The sequence below is a fragment of the Lycium barbarum genome, chromosome 6, assembly GCF_019175385.1.
Source record: "Lycium barbarum isolate Lr01 chromosome 6, ASM1917538v2, whole genome shotgun sequence".
Taxonomy (NCBI): Eukaryota; Viridiplantae; Streptophyta; class Magnoliopsida; order Solanales; family Solanaceae; genus Lycium; species Lycium barbarum.
The window spans coordinates 17,908,859-17,923,414 of NC_083342.1; the positions used below are offsets into that span (position 1 = coordinate 17,908,859).

At 38.1% G+C, this 14,556-nt stretch overlaps 2 protein-coding genes across 2 annotated transcripts; one reads left to right on the forward strand and one right to left on the reverse strand.

Annotated features, from left to right (window-relative positions):
* The first annotated feature begins 340 nt into the window (after positions 1-340).
* LOC132643535 (THO complex subunit 4B) lies at positions 341-6,875 on the forward strand. Its single transcript, XM_060359972.1, has 5 exons — positions 341-632; positions 1,520-1,669; positions 2,937-3,005; positions 3,084-3,268; positions 6,442-6,875. The coding sequence occupies exons 1-5, from the start codon at positions 459-461 to the stop codon at positions 6,614-6,616; spliced, it is 753 nt and encodes a 250-aa protein (XP_060215955.1). The 5' UTR covers positions 341-458; the 3' UTR covers positions 6,617-6,875.
* Positions 6,876-9,281: 2,406 nt separating this feature from the next.
* LOC132599613 (dirigent protein 23-like) lies at positions 9,282-10,147 on the reverse strand. Its single transcript, XM_060312929.1, has one exon. The coding sequence runs from the start codon at positions 10,130-10,132 to the stop codon at positions 9,554-9,556; it is 579 nt and encodes a 192-aa protein (XP_060168912.1). The 5' UTR covers positions 10,133-10,147; the 3' UTR covers positions 9,282-9,553.
* Between the last annotated feature and the right edge of the window lie 4,409 nt (positions 10,148-14,556).

Sequence of the window (14,556 nt, forward strand, 5' to 3'; positions counted from 1 at the left end):
CATTGCAATATCGTTTTAAATCTTTTAACCTTATCTGACCCCCTTTTTATGCTTCTATTGAGCCGAGGGTCTCTCGGAAACAGCCATCCTACCTTGGTAGGAGTAAGGTCTGCGTACATTATACCCTCCCCAGACCCCAAGATATGGATTTCACTGGACTGTTGTTGTTGTTGTATACAAAAATGAACAAATAAAAATAAATATTAATTTTTAAAATAATGAATAAATAAAAGTGAACAGAAAAAAACAAAAGTAGTAAAGTGTTATTTTTCAATTTTTTTTTCAGTGACAAATTTCACATTTATTTATATCCAACCGCCTATAAAATTTCGTCCGGAATCTCTCTATACAAAGCTTCTATTTCTCTCTTTTCCTAAAAAGGCTCAAACCCTAACCTTTCCGCTTCCTCCTTCATCTTCCCCTCTCAATTATCATAATATTACAAAAAAAATAAAAAAATGGCAGAAGCAGCTTTGGACATGAGTTTGGACGATCTCATCAAGAAGAATAAAACCAACAGTACCGCAAATAAACCTCGCGGCAGAGGTCGCGGCGCAGCCTCCACTTCCGGTCCCACTCGCCGTTTCCCCAATCGCTCTGCTAATCGATCTGCACCTTATTCCACCTCCAAGGTCCTATTTTTTTAAACATCTAATTAAGAAAATACTCCATAAGTTTCAATTTGTTTGTCTTACTCTCCTTTTTAGTCCGTTACAAAAAGAATTTCTCCTTCCCAGTTCTTTAATTTTAACTTTTCATGTGGCATGTTTAAGATCGCAAGATTAAAGGATATTTAGGTATAATTCTACCTATCTCTGGTTTAAGAACACAAGATTCGAAAGTGTTATGGTCGAGTGCAGCGTACTGATTCTTATCGAGATTGGGTTGGTGTTTAGTGTGGGCAGTCAATTACTTTGTTAAAATTGTTAAATTTCGTCCCAAGTCAAAGCCAAACAAACAAATTTGAAACTGAAACGGAGGGAGTATTGTTTTTTCTCGGTTCCGTTACTTCAAATCTGCGATAAGGAATATTTTTTCCGGATGTTGAACCAGACAAACAAATAGAAAAATACTGATTTTTTCTCGGTTCATCCCTATTAGCACCAAGGGTGTGGCTTAGTTTTTAATGAAGTGGGTTGAGTACCATGAGGTCTCAGGTTCAAATCCAATAGATACAACAAAAGAAAAACAATAGGTTATTTCTTTCAATTTGCGTGCAAACTTGGCTCATACACAGATTCACAAGTGGGGTCTGGGGAAGCTAGGACGAATGCAGACTTTTGTGGGGTCGAGAGGCTGTTTTCGATAGACCTTCTTCTCAAAAGAAAAGGATTTGAAGCATGATATCAAGAAAAATATGACAACAAAAAAATTCAAGTTAAAAAGCAAATGACGCAACACCACGGTTATAAAAAGAATCTCGTCTACGATAAGGAATCTTTTTTTTTTTTTTGTGGATATTGAACGTTCTTGGTGTGGATAAAATTCTTGTATCTGATCCAAGTTGATGGCGGTTCAGGCTCCTGTGGCGGCGTGGAATCATAATATGTTTGCGGCAGATCAAGCTATCGCCTTTGGACAAGCCGGTGGTCGGGGTTCTTCTATAGAGACTGGGACAAAGCTCTACATCTCAAACCTTGATTACGGCGTCTCCAATGAGGATATCAAGGTACTCTCTCCGTCTCAATTTATGAGGCACCATTCGACTAGGCATGAAGTTTAAGAAAAAAAGAAACTTTTGAAATTTGTGGTTCAAAACAAGGCTTAGATACTTGTTTGGTTGTAAATATCTCATTAAGTGTAAAAGGAGAATTTTAAAATTAAATTGTTTCATAGAAAGGCAACATTTTTTTTGGGACATACTAAAAGGAAAGTGTGCCACATAAATTGGTAGCTTTTTTTGTCTCGCCGTTTGATGTGTTAATATCATGTTTTATTAGGTTTTTTGTTTGGAGATTTTAGGGATGAGTATGAGATTTAGGTAACTCCATGTGTAAAAGTAGCATCGTTGGTTCTGAGATTTATTGGGTGGTTGTTGCTGTTATAGGTAAAAAACTGTTATAGAGAGGTAAAATATAACCTAAAGAATCGGTTTTGAGAAAAACTTGGTTGTTATAGAGACGTGCCCTTATATAAGGATGCTGTTATAGGGAGGTCTAACTGTACCTCTAATTGTCTTCTTTGGTATTGGAATAAAACAGGCCAAAAAGGAGAGATTAGTTTGGGATTGAGGCATACTAGTTGTTAATTTGATGTTCAGCGTTTTTCCAATACCAAAGAAGACAATTAGAGGTACAGTTAGACCTCCCTATAACAGCATCCTTATATAAGGACAAGTCTCTATAACAGCCAAGTTTTTCTCAAAACCGATTCTTTAGGTTTCTTTTGCTTCCCTAGTCTCTTTTGGTTACACAGTTAAATTTCTCTCGATCTTTTGTCAAAGTTGTGACATTTTGTTTGCTACTGTTCACATGTATTCATTATTTGTGATGCAATTGTCCTTGTGAGAATAGTAAGATGAGAAAAAGGGAGATGACATGATATCATTGTTAATTGAGTGAGGAGGTAAATAAGATGTGAATAGGAAGCAAAGGAGTTGTGCTAATTTGAGTTAAAAAGGAGATCATGAAATTAACGGAGATGTTGCTAAGGAGGATAGAGTTGCCTGTTAGGGTTGACTAGGTTAAGAAAGACATTGAATTGAAAGCGACTAAGAATAAAAAATGAATTGAAAGCAACTAGATTGAGCTGTCTGAATTTTCACTAACTCCTATGCCTATGAGGAAGCTTGTTACCGTAGGAATTTGTACTTGCATTGGTTTTATGAAAAAAGATGTACTATTATTTTTGCAAGTAGTGTGTGCATTCTGGTTTTGGAGGTTTATTGATTAGCCACCAATATAAGCGTGTAAAGATGTATATGTATTGAATTGCAGGAGCTCTTCACAGAAGCTGGTGGCCTGAAACGCTATGCTATTCATTATGATAGGAGCGGGAGATCAAAGGTATTTTGTTAACCTATACTTCGCACTTTAAAGAAAAAAAATGTTGTTTAGCTGAGATTATTGGAATTGCTTCCTCAGGGAACGGCAGAGGTAGTTTTCTCACGCAGACAAGATGCAATAGCTGCTGTTAAAAGGTACAACAATGTTCAGCTCGATGGGAAGCCAATGAAGATTGAAATTGTTGGAACCAACATTGCCGCTCCTACTGCCCCTTTTCCCAATGTTGCTTTTGGTTTTGGAGATGCTAATGGAGTTTCTAGAAGGTATGCTCCAATATTCACCAGTATTGGTTTAAAATTGATGATAAGTGAAAGAAGCTTTTTGATAAGATTGAGACATCTACCTAGGTGCTAATTGGTTTGATGTGCTTTATTCTGTATGCTGACCATCTGTAAAATTCTTTTACACACTCGCTGATCTCTTGACCCACTCCTTATAAATGTCATCCAAAGAAGAAGTATATATATTTGATTGTGGTGCACATTTTGTTCAGTCGTTTCTGGATGCTGTTTCTGACAGCAAGTTTTATAGGGGTTTTACAAGAGTGGTGACTGTAGTTTAGTAGGAGTAAGAAATTCATGCATATATGATCAAAGTGGAGAAATTAGCGTAGTTTGTTTTGAGTCTGCAGTCAAAGTAAGATAAGTTAATGAATTAACAAAAAATGATAAATGTGTGGAAAAAATTTATGGGTCAAGAGACCATTGTCTCATCATGTCTTTCCTCTTCTATTTGCATACCAAGCATGCTCTCTTCTTTTTCTTTCCCTTCCCTTCTGAGGTTTTTTAAACTAAGGATTAAGGATATTCAGTAAAGGAATTCAAGAAGATTTGTGTTTAATCAAATATGTAGTTTGAAGGTGTGAAATATATTGTTGTTTTAATCACTTTTTTTTTTTTTAAAAAACTGAATTGATGTAGAATCATTTCGTACTTGAGAAGCTCTGAGTTCCATTGGGGTTTTAAGCGCAAAGAGGAAATAAAGCGTGTTTCAGTGTACAAAGGCGGACATGGAGAAAAAAATACAAATACAACAACATACCCAGTAAAATCCCACAAAGTGGGGTCTGGGGAGGGTAGAATGTACAGAGAGCTTACCGCTACCCTAGGTGGTAGGGAGGTTTCCGGTAGACCCTTGGCGCACAAACTGGGAATTCAAAGCAGTATAAAAAGTCATGAAAAAATACTATAAAATCATGAAAAATGTGTATGAAAGAAGGGGGCCGTAACTATCACAAATTAATACAATAATCAAAGTACTTATTCAAAAAAAAAAAAACAATAATCAAAGTACAAAAAACAATAAAAGTATCAGAAATCGAATGGCACGACACTACAAGAATAATACTACGACTACTAGTACGACGATGCTCAGCTAAGGTAATGTTCAACCTTCTACCCTAATTTGTGTCCTTTATAACCCCTTAGCTAAGGTTAGGTCCTTGGTAAGTCGGACCTGAGCCATGTCCTGTGTAATCACCTCTCCCCAATACTTCTTCGGCTAACTATCGTAAAACCGTCCATAAGGAGAAAAATTACAAATATAAATGTTTAATCCAAGACTAATAATTATAACAATGAATAATAAATAAATGAACAAAGAAATTGAAAAAAAAAATCTACGATAAAATGAAATATCAATTGCTACACTCATTGGTAAGGAAAAGTATGTCTTAGAACTTTGATGACGACACTGAAACTTACATTAAGTGAAGCGAAATGCTCAACATGTTTTTAGTATCACTCGGGGCTTAAGCGCGCTTTTGACAACACTGGTTAAGATTTTTATTATAAATATCAAGAATTATTTTTTAAAAAGTAATATTAACACCTACTCCTTACTTCTCAATTTGTTTGACACTTTTCGCTTTTCGAGAGTCAAACAAGTTCTTTGACCATACTATTTTCATATATCTTTTAAATATTTTAAATTATTAATTATGGTGGCTTATAGTACTTCTTACGTAGTTTCTAAATATGTAAATTTTATTTCGAAAAATTTATGAGGACATCAGGGACAAGTTGGGAGTGGCATCGGTGGAGGACAAGATGCGGGAAGTGAGGTTGAGATGGTTTGGGCATGTGAAGAGGAGAGGCATAGATGCCCAGTGCGGAGGTGTGAGAGGTTGGCTTTGGACGGTTTTAGGAAAGGTAGAGGAAGGCCAAAAAAATATTGGGGAGAGGTGATTAGGCAGGACTTGGCGTTGTTTCAGATTACCAAGGACATGACCTTAGATAGGAGGTTGTGGAGGGCTCAGATTAGGGTAGAAGACTAGTAGGTAGTCTCGCTTTTCTGTCGCACTAGTAGGCGTAGCTTTGCTCTACCTTTTATTGCCCTATGTTTCCTGTTTTTATGTGTTGGGTCTTGTCTCTCCATGCTACTTTATCATGACTTCTTTGCCCTTATTTTTTTTTCTCATTTTCGCATTGCTTTGATTTGCCTGTCTGTATCTGACTTTTCTCCCATTGTTTTTTTGTTTTCTTTTGAGCCGAGGGTCTTTCGGGAAACAGCCTCCCTACCAAGTTGGGGTAAGGTCTGCATACATTTAACCCTCCCCAGACCCCACACTGTGGGATTCAACTGGGTATGTTGTTGTGTTCAAACACATGGTCAAAATTAAGAAGTTTGACTCTCGAAAAGTGTCAAACAAATTGGGACAGAGGGAGTAATTCTTTTTGTTAGTTATTTCATTAACATCCCTTTGTTAGCTTCGACTGTCTTTAGTGTATCGAGTACTGGAAGTATTCTTTTTAAAATTAAATCTGATGTCCCTGAAGGGACAATTTTGGAAGTATTCAAGAGGCATTGAATTGGGTTTTTTTTTTTTTTTTTTTTTTTTTTTTTTTTTTAAATTTTTCGTATTAGCACAATCAATTAATTCAAATGTTCGGCCCTTTGAAGCATGCCGTTGTGTTTGACTGTTGAGTACTTTCTGTGGAACACAAAGGTACATAATTATTTAGGAAAGTTAGACGAATGTTGTTGAACAAAAGAAGTGATAGTGCAAAACGGAAGTCAGTGAAGAATCGAGATTGATGCACTTATCAAAAAGATTTTCCATGAAATCTGGTAAAAATAAAATAAAATTGGATTTAGTGTTGGGACTTACCCTCCCTGGTTTAGCCTCCCCACAAACCACTTTTCCGTACTTGATTAAAGGAGCAATATGCTGACAACTATTTAGTACTTAGTCAGCTGATTGGATGATCAGTCCGCTCATGCAAATGATTTAGCTTCAATGACGTAAAAGTTTTGTTGAATAACTTAATCTCAAGTTTTAGTACTGTTTGTATTAAATCCTTAATTGAGTTATTCATTTGGTTTCTTCCTCTCTTTTGATGCTGTTTAATCTAGTTATATGATCTAACTGGATTATGAATGTGGAATTAGTTTCCATTCAATACGTTCTAATCATATCTCATATGTGATAAAACAGTGGTCAAGCAAGAGGCGGTGGTTTTGGGAGGTCACGGGGTAGTAGAGGACGTGGTCATGGGTTTCGAGGAGGCAACAGAGGACGGGGAAGAGGAGCCCGCGGAGAAAAGGTATCTGCAGAAGATCTAGATGCTGATCTGATGAAATATCATACAGAAGCAATGCAGACGAACTGATGGGTCTGGTAGTAATGTTTGCTTCCACATCCATTGCTTAGTGGAGCCACACCAGAGACTCTGTACTTTAGCCTTTTCTTTTCAAGTTGCAAGATAGGAAGTACTTGTAGGAAGATTTAAATCTTATCTGTATGGGAATTGAGCTTCTTCTTTAGTTGTTCCCTTGATTTGGATTTGCGACTTGGGTGGAGTGATTTGTGTAATCTACTCAACTATTTAGTTTTTACTTAAGAAGTGGACGATCAGATTGGAAATGCTAGTCGTTAGCCCATCCCACGACAAGGCTTTGCCAACGGTGGCAGATGCCAGCTGAAGGCGGTGGCCTGTGTCCTGAAGTCGATATGTGGACGTCAAATTGTGAGGTAGTTCTTGTCACTTTATTCTTTGTTGCATGGTTTCACTATTGCAGTTTGTGCAATTAGCTTTCCTCTAAGTTCCTATCCTAGTTGTATCCATGTTTTTATAGTACTCTTTAAAATGCTGTTTACTTAGGAAGCAGGTAGTGGGATCATAATTGGGTGACTAAGCTGAACCCTCTGATTGAATTATGTCTTATTGCAAATATATGGGAAGAGTAAGCTGAATGCTGGTGTTGGCGGGTGGGCAGATTGCTCATCGTGCTGATGAACGTTGATGTCCAGGAGAAAGAGGCTTCATCCTCATTCTGCGAACATGAGGATGAAGCTTTACTGAGCTTGTGCCTCGTACTATAGAATTACGCAGATTTGCTGTGTTTGTATCTCAATTATGTGCAATTTGTCTTGAATGCCACTTCCCTGGAGTGACTCTTGCAGTTTCCTCAGGTCTTGCGCTCCATATGGCATTGCATATTAGGCTGTTTCTGATTAAAGTCCAGCGATGAGAATGCCTCGGCATCATGATACTTGGAGGTCTTTTTAGATTATTGAGATGGTTATGTGCTCTGCTATGTTCCGACTTCAAGATCATTTTTTTCAGAGTTCTACTCATTGTTAGGATGTCTATTGCAGTTAGATACTACAGGGACAATGTATATTAGCCTGCCCTGTAGGTATGCTGATTATCTGTTGGGTGATGTTTGAAATCGATATCTCGTGAATGGCTGTGGTTCTAACTAGGCCTGTTCATCGGTCGGATTGGATCGGGTTTAGCATATTTCGGATTATAATTTCGGTTTTTGGATTTAGCAAAATGTAATCCGAATCCGATCCAAATATGTTCGGATTGGATCGGATTTTTTAAATTCGGTTTCAAATAAATCGGTTTGGATAATTTAGATTTTTGGTTCGGCCTATGAGTTGAATTGCTGCTGCTTCTAGTTCATGAACAACCAAATAAAATATTCATACCAAATTGCCTTAATATATAGTTCCCCGTTGCAATAACAATCATGCAAATAAAGTATTCATACAAGCCATAAAATCATTACCAAGGTTGCAACAGAAGCACTGGTCTTATGAATTAACAAGTCCAATTTTGGTAAAATCATCTAATGCATGGAATATACTAACAATGAAAACAAAAAGGAAATCTAAAAAGTAGTCTTATCTTTAAAATTAACAAATCCAAACATATTGAACTTAGTAATATTTTTTAATACATAGGTTGATGTGTAATGAGCAGGGTATATTTGATTTATTAGATTGGGCATATAGGTAATGCACTAATATCTAATGGATGGTCGGGTAGGTCAAACATAAGGTATAAGAAATTCGATTTTCGGATATCGAAAAATTCGAAGTTTCAAATCCAAAATCCGATCCAAAATTCAAAGTTTGAAAATGTAAGTTCAAAATGTTCGAATTTCGGGTTTATTCAAACTATGCACACCCCTAGTGCTAAGGACAATGTTGACTCCGTTGAAGCCTGAAATATGCGTGCTTGAGATATCAAAGGTTGCTTATGATCATTGGTGGATCTTTTGTGAAGGATGTCATAGCATGCATGACTATTTTTTGGGAAAACATATCCGGTTTGTACTTTTTTTTATTGCCTTTGTATGGGAGCTTGTTTGCAGCACAGCAAACCGATGATTTTGAACGAAACCTGAAGCAAGGAACAGTGATGTTTTTTAATTCCCTGTTTTACTTCCTTTCCATGGAGAAATCTTCAATCTTTCCTTTTTTTTTGGGGGAGGGGGTGGGGGTGGGGGTGGGGGATTGCCTTTGTAGGCTGTTATGCACCCTTACATGGGTGGTCATGTTCGACCTTGGGCCAGGTAAAAACCAACTTAGGGTTCACATTATTTGTTGATAGGCTTCTAGTCAATCTATTGTATGCTGATATCTTCGCCAGTGCAATAAGCAAAACTATCGGTGTTTATGTAACCCCTAGACTGTTTTTAGTTCTGATCCTTTATAAGGTACGCCTCTTTAGTTTCGTTCTTTCAAGGAAAAAGGCGTCTATGTGAGGGAACAATGGGACAATTTTCTTCTTTACTACTCAAGTTAACGTATGATATATAGCCGATATGTATAGAATAGCACTTTCAAAACTATATAAATTCAAGTGCAGTACAACGTGATCATTCACTCGTGCAGCAGTGATATTACATAGTACGTAGTTTGGATAGTGAAGAGTAGTATATGTACAGGAACTTTTTTTGTAGTATAACCGAACAAGATCTCTTTGCTAAAATGGAAAAATTTAAGTATTCTTGAGATCAAATCCTTCTTATTGTGTCCAATTTAAAAAAGAAAGAGATAATGATCAAAAACACAAATTTTCGTGAGTTTTTTGCCTGATTTTCTACCTGAATTATATTATCACTAACTATTTATCTAAATACACCTCAACTATTAGTTGTTCCCTTTTCTTACCTCAATTATTCAGGTAGGAAAAGGGAACAAAGATGTATTTTGATAAATAGTTGGTGATAATTCATGAAGAAAGCTCACACAGTTGATAGTTCATGTAAGAAACTCACAAAAGAGCAATAGTTCGGGACCATTACACGAGTTAATAATGAAGTACAATGAGATGATACTCAACAATGGCAAGGGTAAAGTTAGCAAAGTAGGTCTTAGCAGTAGCAATTCCCCGAGCAAGCCTGAAAAGACCAGATCCACCAACAATAGGCATCTCCCTATACTGTTGACCAATGGCATTTCTACCAAGCAAACTCAAAGTGCTACCCTTGTATGGTCCTTGAGTGAACACAAAGTTGAGGTTCATCAGCAAACCGAATTCATCCATTGCTGCAGAACCATATATTCCCTGAGCAGAACCAATTCTTTTGGAACTCAACTCTGGCCCAACAGTCAAAGGGTCGTCTATCATCCTGAGTATGCCAAACAAAAAAGGTGATAGAGATGTGATGTTTGCCTGAGCAATTATGGGAGCTGTCTCGTTTGCTCCGCCATCAGCTATGTCATGAAAGTAGAAATGAAGCTTGGTTGTCTTTTGCTTTGCATGGGGAAGCTTTTGGAACCATTGTTCCACTGCCTTTGGGCTTTTATCAAGTGCATCAACCATAGGCATGATCATCATCATTAATGACAAGCTTATGATCAAACCAATGACTATTGCCTTCTCCATATTTCTCTTAGTTTCTGTAATGAGTTCCATTCTTTCTACCCCTATATTTTATATATACATACAAAAACACAAGAAGCGATCGAGAGAGATCAAAAGTCAAATGTGGGTTCCTTGAATTTAGAAGGGGCCCCGGGAATATATATATATATATATATATATATATATATATATATATATATATATTGAATCAATAAATGCATTTTTGTATAAAGTTTATCACGTATTCTTAATTCAATCTTAACAATTAACTAATTTAACACGATTCGCTGGATGCATCGATCCAATCTGCTATACTTGTTTCATGCACTTCATGCTCTTTTGTAATATTAGTATACCTAAACCAGAACCAGCAACCAACAACATTCCAGTGTAATCTCATAAGTGAGGTCCAGATAGGATAGAGTGTACGCAAACTTTACCCCTACCTTAGTAGTATTAATATACTTAAACTTAGCATATACATTCAACTTACTTGAACTTAATTAATTGAGAATGAAATTTGAGAAAATAAAAAAAAAATTAAAATGATTCTAGTGTTAAATATATCAGAATAGAGTATTTGTGATTATACGATTTCTAAAACTTGTGATATTTATGTAGTTATTAAAATCCCCATTAAGAATAGAATAAAAATTTAAATTAAATTATTTTCAAATTTAACAACAAGAATACTTATATATATTTAAACGAACTAAAAAGAAACATATTCACATTAATTAAAACAAACATTTAAAGTCAAAAGCAGTGGGTGTGAACGTACTTAGCTGTACATCCATCACCGAGTTGACCAAAACATGTTGAAACGGTCTTTAAACTTAAAATAATTCTGTCATGGAATGCAAGACAAGTTACTAAAAAATAATATCCACTGCAAGACAAGCAGGTTACTAAAAAATAATATCCACGCACCTTTTATTATTATTCCCCTTTCTGGATTTTTATTATTCAACACTTATTAACCGGTCATTCTTGCTGGAGAGATGCTATATAGGAAGAAATCAATGCCCAGAAAAAAATAATACTCCTTCCGTTCCAAAAGATCGTGTTAGTTTAACTTAGCATAGAGTTTAAGAAATAAAGAAAACTTTTGAAATGTTATCCAAAACAAGCCTTAAATATTTATGTGGTTGTAAATAATCTCATAAAATTAAATTTGTTTCTAAATATAGAGATGTGTCAATTTTTTGGGACAAATTACTAAGGAAAGCTAGATAATCTTTTTGAGCGGAGGGAGTAAGACTTTTTCATTGCCGCTTTGGTAAGAAAGAATCTTGCTATTAGTCGTCCACCTGACAGGGCCGGCTCTAGCCATAGGCAAGTGAGACATATGTCTTAGGCCCCCAATTTTAGGGGGTCCCCAAATTTTATCAAGTTCAAATTTCCTTCAGAATCCCAAGCACAATCCTCAAATGTTGCTTGTGTCCTCTCTACTATGGGAGTATATCAGGATATCATCGATAAAGACAAAGACAAAGGAATCCAAGTAGGGTCTAAATACCCCATTCATCAAATCCATAAAGGTTTCGGGGGTGGGGGGTGGGGTGGGGGGTAGTCTACCCAAATAACATCACCAAGAACTCATAGGGCGCATAACGCGTCCGGAAAGCTGTCTTAGGAACGTCCTCCGCCCTAATCTTCAACTGGTGATAACTGGATCTCAAGTCAATCTTAGAAAAGACAGAAGCACCCTGAAGCCGATCGAACAAGTCATCAATGCGAGGAATCAAAGACTTGTTTTGATAGTCACATTGTTCAACTGCTGATAATCAATACTCATACACGTAGCTTCATCCTTCTTTTTCACAAACAACATGGGAGCGCCCCATAGTGAAACACTAGGACGAATGAACCCTTTGCTCTACAAGTCTTGGAGTTACTCCTCCAACTTCTTCAACTCGGCCAGTGCTATTTGATATGGCGGAATAGAAATGAGCTGAGTGCCCGACTCAAAGTCAATACAAAGATCGATATATTAATCGGGTGGAACACCCGGAAGGTCTGTCGGAAACACCTTTGGAAACTCTCTCACTACTGGAACCGACTCTAATGGAGGAGTCTTCGAACTAGTATCTCGAATATACGCCAAGTAGGAGAGACACCCCCAAAGGATCCAGGATTTCTTCACTTAGATGGTGACAAAGAATCTTGTCGAACGAGAAAAGTACATGATCCGGTCACAAATTATGAAAAGCTGAGAGCCATCATTTGAGCCTTAAGAAACGATATAACCCTTTTCGGTTACTGATTAAGAGCACCCTTCCACTCCAAGATAGGAATACCCAGCATGACCAAAGTAACTGTCTTGACATAACAATTCAAAATCGCATGATACGGTGATGACCATCTATCCTAAGAATAACATCCAAATCTACCATATCCAAGACTTTCAAATCTACCTGGGTGTCATATGCCAACAAGATAACTACACAACATCTATATACTCGATCTACCACTACAGAATCCCCGACAGGTGTAAAAACATGAATAGGCAAGTCTAGGGAATCACACATCATATCCAAACTCGAAGCAAAGTAGGTCGACACATAAGAATAGGTGGAATCTGGATCAAATAATACCGTAGGGGAACGATAGCAAAACGAAAGAATACTTGTGACAACTACATCGGAGGCCTCTGCCTCAAGTCTGCTTGAAAAAGTATAGCAATAAGCACGATCACTCGAAGTCTGGGAACTCCCACTGCCACCACCTCGGCCTGGCTGAGTACCACTTCCCTGCCTGATATCCACATCTACTACCATGAGTACCACCTCTAGTCAACTGTGTAGTGATCTTAGGCACGAGAGTATGCGAACTCTGATGCTGACCACTACGCCTAAGTTTGGGACAATCTCTCTTGAAATGCCTAAGGTCTCCACACTCAAAACACCCTCTGGGACTACGGATCATTGAGAAGGACCGACACGACTAGATAGCCTATAAAAACTCGGGGCCAACTTCCCTGAACCATAAGAAGTACGCACCGCCTATCCTCTCTTAGATACTGGTATGACTACAACAACTGGCCTGATAATCTGATGGTGATGACCTCCACCAAAGTGACCCATAGATCCAGGTGAGGTACCCACATAAGTGCCAAAACGGGGTCTCTTGATCACCCACTCCTCATAGTCCTCATGCATAATAAACTCGGCCTCTCAAGCCGCATTCACTATCTTCTTGAAGAAAGACCCTATAGCAGCCATCTGTCTGCAATCAAATGAAGTGGACAAATCAACTCATTGGTGAATCTCCTCACCCTCTCAGTCTCATCAGGAATAATCATCAAATCATGGTGAGACAATGCATAGAACAGGTTCTCGTACTTTGTCACAATCATACGCCCCTAGCGTAGCCCCTCAAACTGAGCCCTCCTCATCTCTCTCACACTACGAGGTACGAACTTCTCTAAGAATGCTTGAGTGGATGAAGCCCAAGTGAAAAGAGGGAACCCTGCTGGTCTAGTCTCAACATACTACCTCCACCACTACTTGGCAGGTCCAACCATCTGAAAAGTGGTGTAGTCCACTCCCCGATACTCCACTAACCCGAGGTTGTGTAACCTCTCATGACAACTTATCAGAAACTCATAAGCGTCATCCTCGAGGTCTCTATCATACTTGAGAGGATCCATCTTCCTCAAGTGCTCAAACATTTTCTACTCTTCCACGAACATCATGGACTGAGTGGTTGGGGGTAAAGCAAAGCTTGCCAATGGCACACCCAAGAAGCAGAGAGCCACAATAGGTGCTGGCCTAGTCCCTGCAGTCTGTAATCCGAGAGCAATTATGTGACCAGGAGTCTGTCCTCCAACTCTAGTCTGGGAACCATCAGAAGTAGCCGGTAGAATACTTGCGTCAACTATATTCTCAAGAAAGCCCAACATGTGAACCAAAGTGTCCTGAAGCATAGGTGTAGCAATGAAATTCGAAGGTGCCTGTCCTGGTAAAACCTTCTCAACCTGAATTGGCTCATCCTCCTGGATCACCTCCCGCTCAGGGGATGCTGCTCCAACATAGTCTTGAGGTGCTAGTGGTGTTTGACCTCGGGCTGGTGCCATTACGCAAACTCTACCTCTGCCTTACCCCTACCACTGCCCCGAACAACAGCCCTAGCAACGGGCTCAGGTGCAGGTGCAGGCTCCTGCTCTCCAGTTGCGATCGATCTAGTCCTTACCATCAATGAGAAAAGAATAAAACAAGAACTCAAAATTCGAAAAAATCAAGAGCGCACGATAAGAATGAAAGAAGTGAAATTTCCTAAATGCACTATAGCCTCTCGCAGCAAGACTAGTATACATTGCTCTTATATTTATGAGACCATTGATCTTAGGGCTCTGATACCAAATTTGTCATGACACAAAATCCATTTGTGCTGTGAGGGCACCTAACCCAAACCCGTAGGAGAACCCCAAATCAAAACAAGTT